General features: G+C 44.2%; 1 protein-coding gene across 1 annotated transcript in view; it reads right to left on the reverse strand.

Moving 5' to 3' along the window:
- Positions 1-12660: 12660 nt before the first annotated feature.
- Positions 12661-23307, reverse strand: part of PTPN14 (protein tyrosine phosphatase non-receptor type 14) — a 111971-nt gene continuing 101324 nt past the window's right edge. Inside the window, exons 15-19 of the mRNA XM_044290782.1 lie at positions 22753-22971; positions 20827-20955; positions 16042-16276; positions 15796-15959; positions 12661-14804 (exon numbers count right to left, since the gene is read on the reverse strand). Coding sequence (XP_044146717.1) covers positions 14676-14804; positions 15796-15959; positions 16042-16276; positions 20827-20955; positions 22753-22971 — 876 coding nt within the window. The 3' untranslated portion in view covers positions 12661-14675. The remainder of the gene's footprint in view (positions 14805-15795; positions 15960-16041; positions 16277-20826; positions 20956-22752; positions 22972-23307) is intronic.

Consider the following 23307-nt stretch of genomic DNA (forward strand, 5'->3'; position numbering starts at 1 on the left):
AGGCAGTCTGCCAGTACTATACTGGTCTAGACTTCCTTTACCATAATTCTAGGCCAATCGCCAGTAAGTCCTATCCTAATCCTTCTCCCTATCATCAGCACACATGGTGTGTAAGAGACCGTTTCTGCTCACAGAACACAGATCTAAGACTCACAATACAGATCATCATCACAGCATAGAGAGGGGAAAATAATTGCAGGTCGCAGAACACACGCAGAAGCACTTAAAGGGGTATTCCCATCACAGAAAATGGGGGCATATTGCTAGGATATCCTCCCCATTTTCTCTGGGGTGGGGAAAGTGGTGGCTGTGGAGGACCCCCAGGTATTCCAGGGTCCAGCCACTGCTAAGCGCTCTCCCCATACAAGTGAATGGGAGAGCACTGCTCCCATTAATTTCTATGGGGCCGACGCATGCGCAGTACGCCCTCAATCACCTGCCCCGCTCCGTTCTCTGTGTAGGTGCGGGTCCCAGAGGTGTGACCTGCCCATATGAGACAATGGGGGCATATCCTAGTGATATGCCTCCATTGTCTGTGGTGGGAATACCCCTTTTAAGCACTTGAATGAATCATATTATGACTGGGGTAAGAAATACACTTACTAGATGGAAGAGGGAAGATGTAGCTGTCATACACAGAAGTCTGAAATGCTGAGCATTCTGCAGTGTTCAAGTTCTGAGCCCTGGATAGGGAAAGGGCCTCTGCACTGAGCTCAGAATCTTGCTGAGCGCTGGCGCCAGCCAGTGAAGGAGGACACATCCACTTCCTTCAGTCCGTCTATGCTGCTAAGGACAGGATTCGCCTAGGAACGGATAGGGGACAGCAAAATTGGTAGATGGGAGACCTCCTAGTAGCAGAGATTTTTAGGATGGATAATGTTTTTTTTTTATTATCAAAGTGACCTTTTAGAAGAAGTTGCTCGAAAAGTTGGTGCCCACCCTGAAGGGTCTGTCCCATTACAACAAAGTATCCCCTATCCTGTGGATATACAAGTGTCTGGCCCCCACTGATCATGAGAATAGAGGTCTGTGTTCCCTGTTTGAATGGAGCGGCAAACACACATGAGTATCCACCACTCTGTTCAACTATGGGCCTGCAGAGGACAAGCACTTGGCTATTTCTGGCGGCCCTATAGAGCGTCAGCGCCCATGCATGACTGCCATTCCAAGAGAGGTATTCTGGCCCATGGACTTGTTTTTGTTTGTTGGGTGAATGGAGCTCTATGGATGTGGCCGGTGTGTATGCCAGGTGATTTTCCCTGAGTATATGCCATAATGTGATGTGAAAAAGTCATTATATGTATCCTAAAATGGTAGCTAGCTGCGCCAAAGTTAGGGCTGTTGGAGTGTGGACGGCAAAAAAATAAAACTTGTATGACCTGTTTTTCCGAAGGATTAAACCCCCAACTCTGATGCACTGATGGCCCATCCTATGGATAGACTATTGGCATTTTTCTTTGAAAAACATCCTTCTACACAGTTGAGTCCTATGTCGGTAGCGCGTTGCTCATGAAGGAAGTCACGTTTTGGTGAGCTGGCTTGGTGGGTATATAAGGGGTGTGATCAGCTGTCTGCACAAATATCCCTTATTACTGTCATGAGTAAAAGGGGTGACTTGCAAGAAGGGATGATTATTGGCTTTTGCAGAGGGTGGCGGTATTTCTGTAACTGCGCAGTGTGAACTGTTCTCGTGCTGCTGTGGTAAAAGTGTATCGTGAGTGCACAAATGGCACCATTGCAAATAAGGAACATGGAAACTGCGGAGACCACGTGCCATTGATATGAGAGGTTGAACATCGCCTGCGAAGGTGCGCAAGGGTAGACCGACACGCTCACTGCCAAAATGAACCAGGAGGCTACCAGACGTGTGTCTAAGGCCTCATGCACACGACAGTATTTTTTCACGGTCCGCAGGTCTGTGATCCGTGACCGTTTTTTCGTCCGTGGGTCTTCCTTGATTTTTGGAGGATCCACGGACATGAAAAAAAAGTCGTTTTGGTGTTCACCTGGCCGTGCGGAGCCAAACGGATCCGTCCTGAATTACAATGCAAGTCAATGGGGACGGATCCATTTGACGTTGACACAATATGGTGCAATTGCAAACGGATCCGTCCCCCATTGACTTTTAATGTAAAGTCAGGAGTCCCTTTTATACCATCGGATCAGAGTTTTCTCCAATCCGATGGTATATTTTAACTTGAAGCGTCCCCATCACCATGGGAACGCCTCTATGTTATAATATACTGTCGGATATGAGTTAGATCGTGAAACTCAGATCCGACAGTATATTCTAACACAGGCGTTCCCATGGTGATGGGGACGCTTCAGGTTAGAATATACAAAAAAAACTGTGTACATGACTGCTGCCTGGCAGGTGCTGCCAGGCAGCAGGGGGCAGACCCCCCCCCCCCCCCCTGTTTTTAACTCATTGGTGGCCAGTGCGGCTGCCCCCCCTCCCTGTAAACTCGTTGGTGGCCAGTGGGCCCCCCCTCCCTCCCCTGTAGTTAACTCGTTGGTGGCCAGTGGGCCCTCTCCCCTCCCTCCCCCTCCTATTTAAAATCAACCCCCCTATCATTGGTGGCAGTGGAGAGTACCGATCGGAGTCCCAGTTTAATCGCTGGGGCTCCGATCGGTAACCATGGCAACCAGGACGCTACTGCCGTCCCGGTTGCCATGGTTACTTAGCAATTTGTAGAAGCATTATACTTACCTGCAAGCTGCGCTGTCTGTGACCGGCCGGGAGCTCCTCCTACTGGTAAGTGACAGATCATTAAGCAATGCGCTGCACAGACCTGTCACTTACCAGTAGGAGGAGCTCCCGGCCGGACACAGACATTGCAGCTCGCAGGTAAGTATAATGCTTCTACAAATTGCTAAGTAACCATGGCAACCGGGACTGCAGTAGCATCCAGGTTGCCATGGTTACTGATCGGAGCCCCAGCGATTAAACTGGGACTCCGATCGGTACTCTCCACTGCCATTAATGATAGGGGGGGGAGATTTTAATTAGGAGGGGGCCCACTGGCCACCAACGAGTTAACTACAGGGGAGGGAGGGAGGGGGGCCCACTGGCTACCAATGAGTTAACTACAGGGGAGGGGGGGGCCGACCGCACTGGCCACCAATGTGTTAACTGGAGGGGGGGGGGTCTGCCCCCCTGCTGCCTGGCAGCACCTGCCAGTCATGTACACAGTTCTTTTAGTATATTCTAACCTGAAGCGTCCCCCTCACTATGGGAACGCCTCTGTGTTAGAATATACTGTCGGATCTGAGTTTTCACGAAGTGAAAACTCAGCTCTGAAAAAGCTTTTATGCAGACGGATCTTCGGATCCGTCTGTATGAAAGTAACCTACAGACACTGATGCCAATCTTGTGTGCATCCGTGTTCTTTCACGGACCCATTGACTTGAATGGGTCCGTGAACCGTTGTCCGTCAAAAAAATAGGACAGGTCCTATTTTTTTGACAGGCAGGATACACGGATCACGGTCTCGGCTGCAAAACGGTGCATTTTCCGATTTTTCCACAAACCCATTGAAAGTCGATGGGTCCGCGAAAAAAAACGGCACAACGGCCACGGATGCACACAACGGTCGTGTGCATGAGGCCTAACAGAACAGCTCAGTGACTATTACTGCGTATAAGGCTCTGAAGCAGATGGACGGTCACTGCACCTCTGCATTGGCAGAAAAGGCTTCAATTTTCACAACGGTATCAGAATTGGACCTCTGCTGATTGGCAAAAGGTTATCTTCTCCGGTGTGTCACCTTTTCTGCTTTATGGAACGGATGGATGTTGGCGTGTCAGGCCAGAAACATCAGAGAACAAACACCCTGAAACCATTGCTGGAAGAGCACAAGCTGGTGGTGGCAGAGTTATGGTCTGGGGGATGTTTTCATGGCATTATCTGGGCCTCCTCTGCAATCCATCCTTGCAGATCATGTAACCCATACATGCCGATTGTCTTCTCTGGGATGGATCGGATCTTCTGGCAAGAAAATGCAACAAGACGACTTCCAAGTACTACCCTGGCCTCCTAATTCCCCAGACTGGAACCCAATTCAGCATCTGTGGGACCACCTCGATGGTCGTGTTCGCTCTATGGATCCCCCCCTCCAGCAGCTGTGGGATGCTCTGCAGTCAGCATGGCTCCACATACCTGTGACAACCAGGACCTTACGGAGTCACCCCCAGCCCGTCTAGCTGCTGTCCATGCTGCATATACTCTGGATATTAGCTGGTCATTATAAGGCCTCTTGCACATGAACGTTGTGCATCCGTTCCGTGCTTTGGGCATGGGCAACGTCCGTGCGGCGGCCGGGACGGATCGAGACCTATTCAACTTGAATGGGTCCATGATCCGTCCGCACTGCAAAAAAAAATATATATATAGAACCAGCTCAATTTTTTGGCGGTGTGGAGGCACGGACAGAAACACCACAGAAACACTCCGTAGTGCTTCTGTTCCGCATCTCCGTGATTGCCCTAAGGCCTCTTGCACACAAATGTTTTAGTTTTTTCTGTTTTCGTTCCGTTTTTGCGGGTTCCGTTTGCGGAACCATTAATTTCAATAGTTCAGGGAAAAAAACGGAATGTGCTTTCCGTTTTTGTATTTCCGTATATCTGTTCCACTAAAGGATAGAACTTGTCCTATTATTGTCCGAAAATAACGTTCCGTGGCTCCATTCAAGTCAATGGGTTGGCAATAAATACGGAATGCATACGGAACACATCTGTATGTCATCCGGTTTTTGCAGATCCATGCCCATTTTGCCCATGTGTTTACGGTTTACAAACATTACAGTAATGATTACAAATTTTAGGTTTCCGTTTGCGATCCGCAAAAAACGGATCGCATACGGAAACCATATGGAAATTTTTTATGGAAAAAAGGAACGGAAACAAAAACCGGACCAACGGATCCGTGAAAAACAGACCGCAAAACACATACGGCCTCTTGCACACGACCGTATCGCAGCTCGCATACGGCGGGTCCACAATACACGGGATACCGACCGTGTGCATTCCACAGCACGGATGCAGACCCATTCACTCGAATGAGTCCGCAAATCCAGAGGAACGGAACAGAAACACTACGGAGTGCTTTCGTGGGGTTCCATTCCGCAAAAAGATAGAACTTGTTCAAGTGAATGGGGTCACGATCCGCATGCGGCTGGCCCACGGTCGGTGCCCGTGCGCAGCAAGAGGCCTAAGGGAGAGTTCACGTCTCAGTTTCATTTTCCATTCTTCTGATCCCAGGGGCGGATTGGCCATAGACACTACAGGGAAATTTACCTCCTCTTGGCCAACAGCCAGGTACATAATGATCTGATACTCTCAGCATTAATTTATTTAGGCAGTATTTTGTGCTGCAGTGTGGAATCTGGGGCCACTTTTAGTTTTTTTTCCCCAGGGCCACTTTAGGTTCCCAGTCCACTCCTGTCTGATCCATCAGCAGAACAGAAAAGAAAAAAAAAAAGGATTTGGTTGCTTCAGTTATGCACATTTGGCATCCATTTGAGCCATGTCCGTCTGAGATGGCTCAAATGGATACCAAATGGGCTTAACTGATGCAACGGGATCCGTTTTTTATTTTATTTATTTTTTCTGTCCCCCTGATGGATCAGATGAATGAAAAATGAAACGGAGATATGAACTCTCCATAATGTGTCTCTACAGTTTATAAGAAAAGTTTATATGTTTATTTTATTTTTACTAAGGTGTTTGACAAAATCAGCCGTCTTCTGCACAGGTGGGAATCTTTGGTTGTCTGATAGAAGCGGTCAGTTGTACACTAGAAAGCTATGACATGGACCCATGGCATTATAATGATTTATAATGCTGTGTGACCTCAACTGTAAAGAATAGTACTGATGGCATCATGGCACAATTCAGTAGAGCAGAGGCTGGACAGGAGCGCACCGCATTAGAACTCATTATAATGCCATGGGTCCGTGTCATAGCGTTCGAGACAGGAAATACCTCTGACACATGGAGCTTACTTCTCGCACTGGATATGATCATGTGAAATTGGCCATAAACAACTGAAAAAGAAGTGATATGCAAAAGAGCTAAAATGTAAATTCAGAGGGACATAAACTTCCCAGTGCTCTACAATCCTCATGTTCAGGGCCTTTGTGAAGCCTTCTCCTTCAAAACAAAGCCATTTGTGCTGCAGTCTATTCTTTCTCCCTAATTACCAACAGTAAATTATAAAATGGTTTGCCATGTTCCAGATGAAGCGATAGGACAGTCATGGTCACCGTGTCTGCAAGCCTGCAAACTGCAGTCTCCTTGAATTTGTGCCAATGCTGCTGTGATCACAGGACTTTAAAGAGGTTTTCTGCAATTTGGATACTGATGACCTATCCTCAGCTAATCAGTGAGGGTCTGAAACCTAGACCCCCGGCCCGATCAGATGTTTAAGAAGGAACTGGCACTCACATTCATTGAAATGAATGGGAGCGGAGCGCGAAACCCGCACGGCCACTATATAATGTACGGCGCTGTGCTTGGTAAGCTGCAAGAAGGCCGTGGTGCTCACAGGAGCGCCGATGCCTTCTCAAACAGCTGATCAGCGGTGGACCCGGGCGTCGGACCCCCACCAATCAGATACTGAAGATCTATCAGTATCAAAATCGCAGAAAACTTTAACTTTAACCCTTTAATAACTAGTAGGTTCTCTCTATAAAACAGCTTATAGTTTCCTGTTTGGGCGAGATATTTAAGATCTTTTTTTCTTAAGGCCCCATTCACACTACCAGGATTCATTGAGTATTTCCATGTGGATTCCATGCCAAAATCTTCTTAAAATCTGCTGACATCCTGCCTACAGTGCATGTAAATGGGGTTTTTGTAACCCGAGTATGTTCATTCTCCTCACAGATTCCACATGGAAAGGCCTCATGCACACTACCGTTGTGTGTTTTGTGGTCCGTGTGCGTTCCGCTATTTGCGGAACGGCGCGGACAGCCATTAAAATAACTGCCTATTCTTGTCCCAAAAAAAAAGAAAACAAATAATAGGATGGTTATATTTTTTTTGCGGACCACGGAACGGAGCAACGGATGCAGAAAGCACACATTGAAGTGAATGGGTCTGCATCCAAGACGCAAATACTGCGGCTCGGATGCGGACCAAAACAACGGCCATGTGCATGAGGCCAAAAGCTGCAGATTAGCCCAATTAAATGGCACATCGCAGCACATGAGTGTCAGCCTCAGATTTCTGCTGTGGATCCTCTTGTCAATAGGCCATAGGCAAATCAGTGCCAGGTGACCATACCCCAATCAGCACGAAGGAAGTAAAGGTCTGCAGTAATTCTCCTGCCACTCAGCGTACATCCGTCAGGCAAATGAAGCTAACCAAACAGCACAGATGGGCATATGCTGCTCATTGCACAGCTGTATTCCTGGTGTGAGAAGTTATCACTTATCTACAGCAAATTAGATCAGTGGAGGTCCTATTTCTGGGACCCCCACTTTTCATGAGACTCCATACCCCTCGTGGGCCCTGCTGAAATGAACGGAGCTGCAGGCATCCGCACAGACGCTCCATTCATCTCCACGAGAGTCCGGACACCGCAAAGTACAGCGCTCAGAGGAATGGAGTGGCAGTGCGCATGCCCCATCTGCTGCTCTGTTTATTTTGGAGGGGGCCGGAGGGGTAAGGGGTCCGTTCTCGTGATCAAATTTTTTTTTTATTTTTTTTTAACCAAAGCCAGAAGTGGATCCAACAGGACAGGAGGAATAGAAATCCTTCCTTTTATATTACTGGTTCCTTTCCAACCCACTTCTGGTTTTGGCTCCAAAAACCACATCAAAAACTACCAAAAACAAAAAGCTGTGTGACCTCAGCCTTAGGCCTCATGCACACGACCGTTGTGTGCATCCGTGGCCGTTGTGCCGTTTTCCGTTTTTTTTTCGTGGACCCATTGACTTTCAATGGGTCCGTGGAAAAATCGGAAAATGCACCGTTTTGCAGCCGCATCCGTGATCCGTGTATCCTGTCCGTCAAAAAAATATGACCTGTCCTATTTTTTTGACGGACAACGGTACACGGACCCATCCAAGTCAATGGGTCCGTGAAAAAACACGGATGCACACAAGATTGGCATCTGTGTCCGTGATCCGTGGCCGTAGGTTACTTTCATACAGACGGATCCAAAGATCCGTCTGCATAAAAGCTTTTTCAGAGCTGAGTTTTCACGAAGTGAAAACTCATATCCGACAGTATATTCTAACACAGAGGCGTTCCCATAGTGATGGGGACGCTTCTAGTTAGAATATACTACGAACTGTGTACATGACTGCCCCCTGCTGCCTGGTGATGGGGACGCTTCAAGTTAAAATATACCATCGGATTGGAGAAAACTCCGATCCGATGGTATAAAAGGGACTCCTGACTTTACATTGAAAGTCAACGGGGACGGATCCGTTTGAAATGGCACCATATTGTGTCAACGTCAAACGGATCCGTCCCCATTGACTTGCATTGTAATTCAGGACGGATCCGTTTGGCTCCGCGCGGCCAGGCGGACACCAAAACGTGCCCGTGGATACTCCAAAAATCAAGGAAGACCCACGGACAAAAAAACGGTCACGGATCACAGACCAATGGAACCCCGTTTTGCAGACCGTGAAAAAATACTGTCGTGTTCATGAGGCCTTAGGCCCCTTGCAAACGAGCGTGTCCGGATGTGTTCAGTGAAAACTGCGTGATTTTGCAAACAAAGCCATTCTGTTTTGTTCAGTTTTTATCACGCGGGTGCAATGCGATTTATTGCGTTTTGCACGCGCCTGATAAAAAACTGAATGTTTACAAACAACATATCTTAGCAACCATCCGTGAAAATCAAATCCCCATTGGCCAGCGTTGCGTGAAAATGGCAGAATATAGAACGTGCTGCGATTTTCACGCAACGCAAAAGTGATGCATGAAAACCACCGCTCATGTACACAGACCCATTTGAATGAATGGCTCCGGATTCTGTGCGGACGCAATGCGTTCGTATCACACATTATTCTCGCTCGTGTGAAAGGGGCCTTAGGGCTCGTGCACACGACCATGCAGTGTTTTGCAAATTGCAGATTCGCAAAACATGGATGCCGACCCTTGTGCATTCCGCAATTTGCGACTCATGCTAGAAAAGGATAGGACACGTTCTATTTATTTTGCAGGGCCACAGAACGAAGCGACGGATGGGGAAAGCACGTTGCTGCCCGGTTGAACAACGGTTGCGTGCATGACCCCTTAGGTCTCACGCACATGACCCCAGTTTTTTGCGGATAGCAAACTGATCTGTGGCCGTTCCACAAATTATAGAACATGTCCTATTCTGGTCCGTATTGCAGACAAGAATAGTCCTGTCTATTGATGGTGTTTGTATTTTGCTGAAGTGGACTTAAATCCTTAGCCAGACCTTTATCATAAGGTAAGAAGTTATGGGCATATTTGTCTGGCTATTTCCTCAGCAAGTAGATTGTGTGTAGTCCTCAGTTTTTTATAAAGAAAAAATATATATGCTCAAGAAATTCGACTTGGCAAGAACTCAGTGTTTATTTATTTATTTATATATATATATATATATATATATATATATATATATATATATATATATAATCTCTGCTCAACAAATTAGGTCGATCTGTTTTTAGGGTTTTTTGTTTTTGCTTATGGAATGACAAATTACAGACCTAAAAAAAAAAATATAAAAAAAGTTTTTGAAAATGAAATATACACAGAATACAAACTTTTTTTTTTTTTCAGTACAAAACAGCCATAGAAAAACACAAACAGGGTTGTTCACCAGAGTTAGGAAGGCCAATATACAGAAGCTGAAATATAATACAGTATAGTAACAAAGCTCATACACATACACAGCTAGGTATAGGCGCACAGTGCAAAACAGGTTTCGAAGTAGTTAGGTTCTTTCTAAAGTCCATAAAATAAAATGCATAGTATACAAAACGTGTGCGCCCAAAGGCACAGGGGAATGAGGTGTTACAATTTAATGGAGCAGTACAGTAAGAACAAAAAAAATACACTATATACTTTACAAAACTATATAAAGAAAGGAATAGTAGGCTCAAAATAACTTTTTGACTTATTTAACAGTTATAGGAGATTAGGAAGGATTGGCAGCTTTATTCCAAAAACAGCGCCACCCTTGGACATAGGCTATGTCCAGTATTGCAGTATTAGGGCTCATGCACATGACTGTTGTTTTGTGGTCCGTTTTTCACGGATCCGTTGTTCCGTCTCTGAGGTAACAGTAACTTATTAATCACCAAACACATAAGCAATATGGGCTGGGCCTAGAATTTCTACAGTATGGATCCTCAAAATACGGATGAAATGCGAATGACATACGGATGTTTTCTGTGTGCGTTCCATATTTTTTGGAGGACCAATTGACTTGCATGGGGCCTCGGACCGTGATTTGCGGACAATAATAGGACATACACTACTTTTTTGCAGACCGTAAATACAGAAACAGAAAGCACACGGAGTACCTTCCGTTGTTTTTTGCAGACCCATTGAAGTGAATTGTTCCGCATATGGTCTGCAAACAAAAATGGAACGGAAGCGGAAATAAAATACGTTCGTGAGCATGAGCCCTTAGTCCCAGGGTCAATTGAGTGGTGTTGAGTTGCAATAACCAGGTTGTACAAAAAAAAAAAAAAAAAAAAAAAAACAGCGGTATACTCGTTAAGGCCTCTTGCACACGAACGTGTGCAACCCCCCACTGGGGCAGCCGCAGCGAATCGCAGACCCATTCACTTTTATGGGTCCGCGATCCACCCGTTCCACAAAAAGATAGGACATGTTCTATCTTTTTGCGGAACGGAATTACGGGACGAAACCCCACGGAAGCATTCCGTAGTGCTTCCGCAGGGTTCCGTTCCGCGCCATTCCGCATCTCCAGATTTGTGGACCCATTCAAGTAGATGGGTCCGCATCCGTGATGCTGAATGCCCACGGAACGACGCCCGTGTATTGCGGATCCGCAAATGCGTTCCGCAATACGGCCACGGAGCGCACGTTCGTGTGAAAGAGGCCTGACAGGTTGTGTGTGGGATTGCAGCTCCGCTCCTGTGCTACCAGACGCAGCCTATAGGCAAGTGTGTTGCTGTATCTGGAACAAAGCCGCCATGCCTTCCTAACCTCGGCCAGCCCTGGACAATCTAAAGCAATAAACGAGAAGATTTAAACATTTTTGAAGAACTTGCTCCTTCCATGTTCTTTGGAAATCCCTTCACATTTGCTCCTCCTATGATTAACATTTTTGAAAAATATATAAATCCTACTCCCTGGAGCCATATCCCTGAGAAAAAAAATATTTGGGCACAAATTTGAAAGGGTTTTTAAGCCTGTATTTTTATTTTTAAAGCTCTGACCAATATGGCAGATAACGCTGGTACAACTCCTGCCAGGCCTCCTCACTCCCTTCTCTGTGTTCAGCTCAATGGCTATGTGCCTGAAGACCTGAGTAATCTGAGACGGACTGGTTGCTAAGGACCCGTTGTCATAGCGGTATGTTGTATCCCTAGCAACCAGTCTGTCTCAAATGACAGCTCAATTAGCACGATGCTGGCGCCAGAAAAGGAGGAAAAGCAACCCCGTGGCGTCCATGGGCTTCCTCCTTAAATCTTCCCAAGAGTCCAAAGTTTATTATTCTCCATGTAAATTTTTCTTTGACACAAATTTGTAAAAAGTTTTTCCACCCACAGATACATTCTGTACTAAAGATAAATATGGCAAACAGACCCGTCTACAAGCTGACATATAAATCCTCTATCCCTTTTCAAGAGGTACTAGATAATATAAAAAAGGAGAACCCTGCCCCCCTTGGATATTGACAAATTAATTCTAGCTAGATTTTGCATTTTACAGATTATAAATTAATTGACTTATTTGGTGTTCATAGAAATCACTCGACAAAATATTCTGTACAGTTTATAAAAAATATGTGGGGGGAAAAAAAAGACACAAAACAAAGTAGCAAAAAAAAAAACTAAAAAGTTATTATACCCCCTATAATATTAGTACATAAAACAATACTATATAGTCACAAATATGCAAATGTACAAATATATAAAATTAATATTTTCGGTTTTGAGGGACGATTCGTCAAGCTTTAGTGCCGATTTGATCATATTTTTAGAAATAATGTATAACTGGTATTACTGGCCATATATCATCATTCTATGGCCAGACTGGATTATTTGTTAAAGGTTTGTTACTGGTTTTTATTACAGGGCATCTGTCAGCAGATTTGTACCTATGACACTGGCTGACCTGTTACATGTGCGCTTGGCAGCTGAAGGCATCTGTGTTGGTCCCATGTTCATATGTGACTGCATTGCTGAGAAGAATGATGTTTTAATGTATGCAAATGAGCCTCTAGGAGCAACGGGGGCGTTACCATTACACCTAGAGGCTCTGTATTCTCTGCAACTGCCGCGCACTCCGACAGGGCCAGGCATTGTAAACGAGATCACGCCTGTCCCTGACCATTAAAGTGCCGAGGGTGCGGCAGTTGCAGAGAGAGCCTCTAGGTGTAATGGTAACGCCCCCGTTGCTCCTAGAGACTTATTTGCATACATTAAAACATAATTTTTCCCAGCACTGCGTGCACATATGAACATGGGACCAACACAGATGCCTTCAGCTGCCAAGCGCACATGTAACAGGTCAGCCAGTGTCATAGGTACAAAACTGCTGACAGATGCCCTTTAAAGCTTGAGCGCTATAAATTACAGATCGAATATACTTTGTGTTTCAAATCCTCACCATTTTCAAAACACTTGCTTGCTGTCAGTGATCGGGATATTCTGGATTACATTCAGAGGCAGCAAACTAGTATGAGAGAAGTGGACACCATTGTATTCAGTCTAGACAGTGCTCTGTGAGCTAAACACATCATCAGCAACTGCGCAAATCTCTCTGGTAGTTTGCTACAATGCATCAGTCTGGAGTCTAGGCAGCGGATGGATCCCCATTGGATCCCATTGTAGTCAAAGGGGATCTGGAGGTGCTCGGCATTATCCGGCCATGCCGGTTACGGTGCACTTTGGCGGGCTGTTCCTTTGCTGGAATTTACTACGGAGATGTGACCGTAGCCTAAGCTCACAGAGCATTTTCTAGCCTGGACACAACTGTATCCGTCAACCCAGCAGGACTGTTTGCTGCCTGTTAAAAAGTTTATTTCCGTGATTTTTTTTTTCCATGTGTTTTGGTAATTTTTCATTAACAAAAGAACACCACTTTCAGATGTCTTGTTATTTGCAAAACTTTCCATAATATTTTGTATCTTATTATTTCTTCTTAACATATACAAGGTAAAAAAACATATATAAAAAAGAACAAAAATAAAACAAAAAATATATTTTAATGGGGTTCTCCAAGCTACAGGTATTGATGACCTATCAGATGGTTGGGGGTCCGACACCCCACCAATCAGTTCTTTAAGGCTGCTGTGGCTCTGGAAACTATACAACATACAGAGCGAAAACAGGCGGCTTTGTATACTGTGTAGTTTCCAGCACAGGTGTTCCACTTGAATAAGAGCAAGCTGCAGTACCCAGGCATGACCACTACATCATATACGGAGCTGTGCTCTGTAAACTCTATAGCTCCCAGTGCTTATTCTGGGGGTTGGACACCCACCGACCTGATGCTGATGACCTCTCCTGAGGATATATCATCAATACCTGTAGCCCAGAAAACCCCATTAAATTCTCGGGTATTAAAAGTATTAAAAGTAAAAGTGGACACGTCGGCCTACTCAGAGCTCAGTTTTTCTTTTTCCTGTGCATTTTAGAAAACTGAAGTTGGGCTCCGATTGGTGACTGTGGGGCACATGGCCATTAAAGGGGGTTTTCAAGTGTTTAATATTGATGACCTATCCTCAGAATAGGTAATCGAAACCTGATCATGGGGGTCCGACACCAAGCATTCCTGTCAATCAGCTGTTTGAAGAGGGCTCAACGCTCAATGGCCTCCTTGCAGCTAACCAAGTACAGTGCTGTCCATTGTATAGTGGCGGTGCTTGGTACTGCAGATCACTTAAATGGGACAGAGCTGGTCCTAAGCCATGTGACTGATAAACATGACATCACTGGCCTAGGAAGAGAGGCTGTGGCCTCTTCAAACAGCTGATCGACAGGGGTGCCAGGAGTCAACCCCCCACGATCAGATACTGTTGGCCTATCATGAGGCCATCAATATTTAACACCCCGACAACCCCTTTAATTCCATTGATTTTATGCATTGCTTAAGGTGCATTTTTCATTCACACTAACTATACAGCAGGATCTAGACAAGAGTATATATTACTAAAAAAAATGTTAAAAAAAATTAAAAAGCAAAATAATTTTAAGCAACATGTGTTGATGAACTGTACATACAATAGTGCGTAATATTTCTATTACATACAAGCAGTGTTTTTATTGCTTTCGTACAGTTTGCAAACCACCGATCAGGAGTCAGAGTAAAAAAATACTCAACCACTAAAACATCGGTGGTTCAATAAACTGTTCAACTTTTTACATAAATTAAGAGAAATAAATTAACTTATTTCAAAAAATAAAAAATTAAAATAAAAGGAAAAAATGGTTCTGTCTGTTGCAAACCAGATTTTAAATACATACAAAAGAGTCGTAGTTACAATATTAAATTAGTCTGGAACTTTCAAGGAACTGGATGAGAACTTGGTAGATGAATTTGTACTGCGCAATCGTCTGAATCATGAACATCCTTTGTTCCCGGAGATATTTCAACATGGTTGGGATTTCAGTTTTCTACACCCCAAAAAAAAAATGTAGAAAAATAATTATTTTAGAAAGAGGTCACATCTTATAGATCTAGAGTAAAGTAGCAGCCAATTTTCATGTACTATGAAATATTGATCATGATGTTTAATAATAAAAATTCTACATAAAAAAAATGTCAAACTATATGCAATGTATTAAATCTAAAGTAAATGAAAAAATTTGAATAATTCTGCGCCATCTAAAGAGGACAGGGGCAGCCAATAATTATTAATACAGATTTTTTAAGTTTATTTTGAATATTTTAATTTGAAAATAAATAGTAAAATACATAAATATATATTATTAACAAATAGTGATAAAATTAAATTTAAATATTAATTCATTTCATGTTAACTAGAATGTAAAAAATAAAAAATACCAGATTTTTCTCTTAACACTTCAAAAAGATGAACTTTTTCCCCTCAAAAGAGGGGTCTTATAAATTGAATACTAGTGAGCGATTCCATACTAGTATGCAGTAGGTGCGGGGAGCAGGAAGTGAAGCGCTAAGAGCACTGCTGGTACTCACCCTCCCTGGTCTTCCTCCCTGGGGCCGCGCTGCACTGTCCCGACTGCATACAGTGTCAGGACATAGTGCATGTATCCCTGACACTGCACGCAGTCAGGTGACCGTACAGCGCGGTCTGGACACAACAGCGCCAGACCTGGAGAGGCGCAATGGAGCTGGAGAGGTAAGTGAATTTTTTTTATTTTATCTCTGATCTGAGGTCTAATATGGGGGTCTGGCATTGAGATCTGATCTGAGGTCTGGCATGGAAGTCTGATGGGGGGGGGTCTGATCTGAGGGCTGGCATGGAAGTCTGAGGGGAATCTGACCTGAGATCTGATAGGAGTCTGATCCTCTAAAACTGTGGTGTGTCTTATCAGGTGAAAAATATCGCATATTAATTATAAAAATTAACAATACAGAAAAATATATAAAAATAAATAAATAATCAGGTATCCAAAAGTGCCACACCTCATTGTGTTCCAAACAGCGCATCATCAGCTCCGTTAAAATGACCACGCCGGTTCTCCCCACTCCCGCCCCACAGTGAACCAAAACGGGAGGGTTGCAGTGGCTGCTACTATCCAGCATGCTGTTGGCGTGCCGTCGCACAGACTGAATTTCCTCCAGGTACGCTGTAAAGCAAACAAAAAAATATGCTGAAAATAAACTCAATAAAAAAATGGAAGCTGAGCTTAGCTGAGCCCTTAAACTTACACAAGAACCCTTGGACTTCCTCTGGGCATCCATGATCAGGCCAGTCAGTGAACTGCAGGTGCCAAACGGTCCTCTCCTGACCAGACAGAAGATGTTTGATCTTCAATCCGGTGGTTGCATAGCAACCAGAATCCGTACGGAAATTTGTAGTAACTTTAAATTTTCCGTAGGTAGTGGAGTTGTGTTTGGATCCCAACTTAGGCCAGTACCGGTGGCCCTTGGCTCTTGCTTCTTCCTGTGAAACATACAAGCGCAGGTTAGCACAAACATGCAACAAACTGTGTTGGGTGCATGGATATTTATTTTGCTATTACATATAGTTATTATTTATTGCCCCCCTAAGTTATTAGCGCTTTTGTAAAGGCTCTTATAAAAGATTAGAGCAAATTAGGCTGAACTCGCCAAATTCAATATGCCCAATCCTTTTGTTCTCAGGCGAGATCAGCTGCTTCCAGAGGCACCTGGCAGCATTATACTCCCCTCTGCACACTTGCACATGCATGCTTGGCTGAGCATTTAAAGGCTATGTACACCTTTGAAGGCGTTTTTTCTTTATGATTGTATTTTACTCATTTCTGGTTAAAATTCATATTTTTAATTGGCCTAAATTAAAGGGGTATTCCCATCACATACAATAGGGGCATATCGCTAGAATATGCCCCCATTGTCTGATAGGTGCGGGTCCCACGAGAACGGAGTGGGGAAAGCCGCTCCCCGCTGCTTCCATAGAAGTGAATGGGAGCGCACCACGCACGCACGGCCCCTGCTTCCATTCATTTCTATGGGACAGACGGAAATAGCTCAGCTTTTTTCGGCGGCCCCATAGAAATGAATGGAGGGCGGCTGTACATGCACAGTGCGCCCTCTGTTCATTTCCCCGCTCTGTTCTCATTGTAGTGATATGCCCCCATTGTTTGAGATGGAAAAACCCCTTTAAAAATATTGAGCCATTCTGTCACAAAGGATTAACTGTTTTTCTGTGTGACTGGCACTTTCACTTTGTGCCAGTCAGCTAATAACCCTCATCTCTAAACTACTAAGAGGTCATAAACACTTAAGTCACATTCTTATCAGTAAGTTAAGGATTGAGCTTTGATGAGTGTTTATAAGATCAGAGATAAGGAGCCCGTCTGCTCCCCAGATGACGGAAAAGACAAAAGATCCACAGGCAGAGCTAGTACAACATCTCAGCTATGTAGAACATATTCCATGTTTTTAATAAAGACCAACTGAATAAATGATTTTTAGTTCAAAATAAGTACTATACAATAATAATAAAAAAAATTGCCCCCAAAGGTGTACATAGCCTTTAAATCTTCTGACCGTGGCCTATTCATTACCTCTTGGTGATCCTAAACTGTTACAATAATATAACCCTTCGAGGTCGAATAACTTCCACAATTAAAATGTAGCTTATTTCTACTCTTCGGCCGAGCATGCATTTGTATGAAGAACAACTGTTGTATTCTGGTGTATGGTTACCTTAAAGGGGTTCTCCAGGCAACCTGTGGAAGCAAGATTGTTTCACCACTACTTACCATTCCGTCGCACTGCCGATTCCACAATTTTGGATATGCTCACTTGCCTGCCAGACTCTGGTTGCAGGATCCTTCACCGACATGTTGACCAGATCTGCTCCTGTGTCATAACGTACATGCTGCTGAACAGGAAGACCCAGATTTCATCACCACAACTGTGGAAAAGCCCGCAGCCAGAGTCAAGCGATCACAGCCTAGATTGCAGAATCGGCGGAGTGATGGAATGGAAAGTAGTGGTGAAACCACCTTCCTTCCACAGGTTGTGTAAAAGGTAGAGTTTACTCAAAGCCCTGGAGAACATCATTAAGATGCCTGCTCTGGTGATCATCCCTTTAAGACCAAAAAAAAAAAAAAATCCCAATGTTTACTAGAAGAGTCCACGGGTGCTTGGCATGCGAGGCTCAGATCTCAGCTTGCACTGGAACCAGACGTATTTTTCTTGGCATCCCACAAAACGCGTTAGCATAAACAATAGCAGCGATCTCTGCCTTTGTTAGAGATGATAAGATTTCTGTGATGTGAAGCAGACAGATCCAGGGCCAGCGTAACCCAGGCATAGGTGCAGGTACAACTGTTGCATTTGGATGCTTCACAAAAACATCTACAGGGGATAGCAAACACGCGCCTCATATCACAGCTATACAAACAGGAGGGCGACATGGAGAGAACACCTTGCATATTCATTTCTAAGGAGTGCGGAGGGTGGGGGTGATGGAACTGTGCATGAAGTAAGTCCTATGCACAGGAAATAGGTGTGGGACAGGTGGAGGACTTGAGATGGACAGGTGTCTCCAGAAATTGGTAGCATTGGTAGACCTTTTTAGCTTTCTGTGTTTTTTTGTTCGAGGCTTCCACTGATGCAAATTTTTGAGCAATGCTGAATTGGTTTAGGTGGAGCAACCCTTTTGGGGAATCAGCGGGAGAGATGAGGCACCTAACTTATGGACTACCATTAGTGTCTTCTACTTAAATTGGACGGGTCACCTCTCATGAGAGGTCTGTTTTAGCAACTACTTGCATCCCCCTTGTAATAACAATTCCAGAGCATGTATTCTTAGGCTACTTTCACACTTGCGTTTTTGCCTGATCCGGCAGGGTTCAGCAAAAACGCTTCCGTTACTGATAATACAACCGTCTGCGTCTGAAGGGATCCGGTTGTATTATCTTTAACATAGCAATGACGGATCAGTCGTGAACACCATTGAAAGTCAATGGGGGTTGGGGGCGCGGATCCGTTTTCTATTGTGTCTGAGGAAACGGCTCCGTCCCTATTGATTTGCATTTTGGGTCATGCCGTTTTGCTCCGCATCCCATGACGGAAAGAAAACTGCAGCTTACTGCTGTTTGCTCTCCGGTATGGGAACGCAACCAAAACGGAACGGAATGCATTTTGGAGCATTCAGTTCTGTTCAGTTCAGTTGCATTTTGTCCCCATTGACAATGAATAGGGACAAAACGGAAGCGTTTTTCTCCGGTATCGAGATCCTATGACGGATCTGAATATTGGAAAAGAGAAACGTTACTGTGAAAGTAGCCTTAGGACTCTATGTGGTGCCATTCCTTTATTATTCCTGCTAGATGTTAGGAAAGAATTGCAATGTAGGTCCAGCTGGGTGTTACCATTTGGGGTGTGTCGAGGGTCATATTTACAATGAGGCACATGAGGGCATGTGCCTAGGGTGACTGACAGAAGGGTGGAGGCAGCTCACAGAGAAAGCGTCCTGATGCTGTCTGGTCCTGACGCAAAGGGTGGATTTTAGTGCAGCAGAAGAATGCAACAGCTCTAGACACCAACAAAGGTGAGGAGCAGGAGCCAGAAGGGTGCAATCTGTACCCCTGGGCTAATCCCATCCAGGTGCAATCTGTACCCCTGGGCTAATCTATCACTCCAAAAATGCCCTACAACACAGGCAGAAATGTCTGCAGTGCACTCCCTCCACCTCCCACCATGTGCAGCATTAGACAGTAAAGCCTCATGCAGACGTCCGTGGAACACGGTCCGCGAGATACCGGACTGGCCTTGCAGGAGTGCATGGCGTCATATCAACCAATGATGCTGTGCACTCCTGTAATGCCAGTCCGGTATTTCACAGACGTCTGCATGAGGCTTAACTGGCATTTATTACCCTGAGCCTAGGAGCACCTCACCTCTTCTGCTCAGCTGCTTCTTCCTTCCACACTCGTCAAGATGTCTGGACATGGGCAGATGAGCAGAGTCACCTGGGTGTAGATGCTGCTGCCTTCGGGTAACTTTATGGTCATTTATGCTGCAGGTCCCGCATTACTCTACAGGTCTCCTTTTTATTTTCAGCTTATTTTAGTCATATCTGTGTCTTAGAAGGCGGCTTCATATAGGTGTCTGGGGTAGCTGGGTAGCCTGGAAAATACTGTAGACACTATTTCTGCACCCGCAGAGGCTGCCACCCAGCTTTCCTAGAGTCCTGACTATTAAGCTCAGTAAATTACAGCCCCTTTTCTGCAATTAGTACTGGTATATAATTGTCATATAAAAATGTAACGTCTTTTGTATGTTTTTACACCTTTATCATTAATGCTGTAGATGCATAGAGTGTGACATAATGGCGGCGTTACCCAGCCACTGAACGGCGGCGTTACCCAGCCACTGAACGGCGGCGTTACCCAGCCACTGAACGGCGGCGTTACCCAGCCACTGAACGGCGGCGTTACCCAGCCACTGAACGGCGGTGTTACCCAGTCACCATATAGTAGTAATATTTAGTATTATTTGGGATATGGCTAACCTTTGTACAGGCTGCAATGACTGGTGTAACTATCACTATGAGCAGTACTAACATTTAAAAATGGTGGCACCAACAACATTCATTTTTACAACATCATAATTGGTGATAAACAATAGTTTTCTTGTTGTTCTTCTCCTTCACCATCACTGACCACAACGCCAACTGGTAACGCCCAGAGGGACCTTCATTGCAAACTGCTAGCAATTCATTCATAATTTCTAGTAAGAATCATAAGAATAGCCGAATTATCCAATGGCCATCCATTGTCATATATGTGTAAGATTCCTTTTTCCTGCAGTTATATAACATAACCTGCAAATATTTTCTAGATACGTGTTTCTAAGCAACAGCGCTGGATACATAGGAGCGGACTACAGATCCTCAGATACACCTCCAGGAAGCTAAAGTAACGACATCATTGGGTAACGTGGGTTATGAGCTCTCCACATGCCACAAGTTGAAGGACTGTTTGTTTATATACCTACCTCATCTGCCATTACCATGGCAATCACATTTATGCCCTGTTCCCATACCATCTGCCAGAAGTCAGGAAACGTATGTGGCAAGGGGCCCTGGGTTGCTATATAATGCCACTCTTTGTCACCCACGATCATCTGCAACACAAGGAGATGATACAGTTCATCAATGAGATCGTAACATTAATAAACCAGCAAAATATTAGGGCTTACAGGGCACATGTTAGCAGGATCAACCCTATTATACCAAGTGTACCGCAGAATGGAGTTGATCCTGCTGATTAAAATGATACCTGTCTTGTAAAAATTGGTTGTCGCCTTCTGGAGATAATTTTTTTTTAAATTCTTTATATAAATGAGGGATTCAGAGCACCGAGGGGTGGGCCTAGCCCCTTAGAGCACCTCAGCATTCTAGTGCTGGCCACACCCCTTGGTGCACTGAAGCCCTCCTCTGCATAAAGAATAAAAGTCTTTTATCTCGGGAATGCTACAACCGATTTTCACAATACAGTTATCATTTTTAGGAGAAGGATCAACTCTCATGTGGTTCAACAGGGTTGATCCTGCTGACATGTGCTCTTTAACCCTTTCAAGGGCGGGTAATATTCAATTTTTTTTCATTTTTTACTCCCAGCCCTTCCAAAGCCATAACTTTTTTTTATCCTTTCATTCACGTAGCCATATGAGGGCTTGTTTTTTTGTGGGACAAAATGAACTTTCTAAATGGCACCATGTGGTGAAAGCGGGAAAATAAAATTCTGCCACAGTTTAATGGAGTTTTTTTTTTTTTTTATGGGGTTTCCTATGAAGTAAAACTGGCCTGTTAATTTTATTCTCAGAGTCTCTACAGTTACAACAATACCACATGTGTAAGTTTTAATACTGAAAAAAAAATGAAGAATTTTGTAAAAAAAATGAATTTTGTGTGAGTGCTAATTTTTTTGCGGGGGCGATCTGTACTTTTTATTGATACCCTTCTGGGGTGTGTATGACTTTTTGATAATTTTTATTCAATTTTTTTGTGGGAGGCGAAGTGACCAAAAAAAACCCTGCAAATTGGCAGTTTCGCCGTTTGCCATATGGGATAAATATTTTTATATTTTAATAGTACGGGCGTTTTAACACACAGTGATGCCCATTATATTAATTTAAAAAAATTATTCATGTATTTTTATTTTGGGGAAAGGGGGTGTGTGATTTGAGAATGAATGAATATATATTTTTTTTTTTTATATATAAAAAAAATAAAAAATATCTTTATTTAATAGTTCCTCCAATCCCCTGGAGCACTCCCAGTCTTTAACTTCCCAGATGCCGTGAAATGTATGCGAACAGACGTTTAAAACAGCAGGCACCCAGCGGCTATGGTGTCTGCTCCGTTCACGAGCGGGCACTATTTTTAAGTGCCCGACCACAGACGTAAATTTACGTGGGGAGGTTGGGAAGGGGTTAAGGAAAGATCCTAGAAAATGTATCTTCGAATAATCTAGTCGGGAATTTGGTTAAAAGGGAGGCACCTCTCAAGACCCCGATATATTAGCTATTGAGTGGCTTCAAGAACACCTCCTGCTCTGGAGGACCCAGCACGTATGTGTATTAAACTGACAGTCCATTGATTTGAAAGAGGTCCTGTGTAATGCTTCCATTCCCCTGTGGAGGCGCTGCAGGGAAACTGAACACTTTTGCTGTTAGGTCCCTCCAAAGATTACAGCTAAGCACTGTGTGGACATCCTGTAGTCAACCTATTTTAGGGGAGCCTTCTAAAAAATACGTTCTATCATGTTTTTGTTCCTAAGGCAAAATCTGGGTCCCTTATTGCGAAAACCGGATTACAGGGCTCTCAACAATATGGCCATTGGTGATCAGATCTGGTAGCAGGATATGGGGTTGTCCAACGCAGTCTGCCCCTTTAGGCCCAGAACAAGGCATCCTTACCTTAATGTGAGACGCATTTATGTAACCAGTTGGGTTTTCTTTGGTGGGTACAAGCTCGACCCGGTTCTCTTCATAGGGAATATCCTCCCGTACGCGATTGCGCTCCATGTTTTCTGGTGAGGTTGCAGTGGTAAAAACGCCATCTGCCTTTCTCTTTGGAATCTGCTCGTACTCTGTAAACACCATCCCCTCGTCTAGCTTCCTCCGTAATGTCTTACACTGCAGGAAAATAAAAGACAATTAGTAATTGGTCAGTTTGAGGAGTGCCTGTGGTAGCCATATTGGTTGTCAACCAGTAAGAGATATAAAAATTGATCAAAAGAGAGAATAAAGGCTTTTGGGGGCAATTTTTTTTCAATTATTGTATTGTACTTATTTTGACCTAAAAAAAATCATTTTTTTTAACTGGTCTTTATTAAAAATGTTGAACCTCTGTCTCTGTGCAGCCTTCAGTTTCTCTAGAAGCAGGCTCAGAATTTTCACTCTTGTTCCATCAGGCAGCTCAGCTGACGGCCCCTTATCTCTGCTCTCTGACATCCGAAACACTCGTTATAG

The sequence above is a fragment of the Bufo gargarizans genome, chromosome 4 (assembly GCF_014858855.1).
Source record: "Bufo gargarizans isolate SCDJY-AF-19 chromosome 4, ASM1485885v1, whole genome shotgun sequence".
NCBI lineage: Eukaryota > Metazoa > Chordata > Amphibia > Anura > Bufonidae > Bufo > Bufo gargarizans.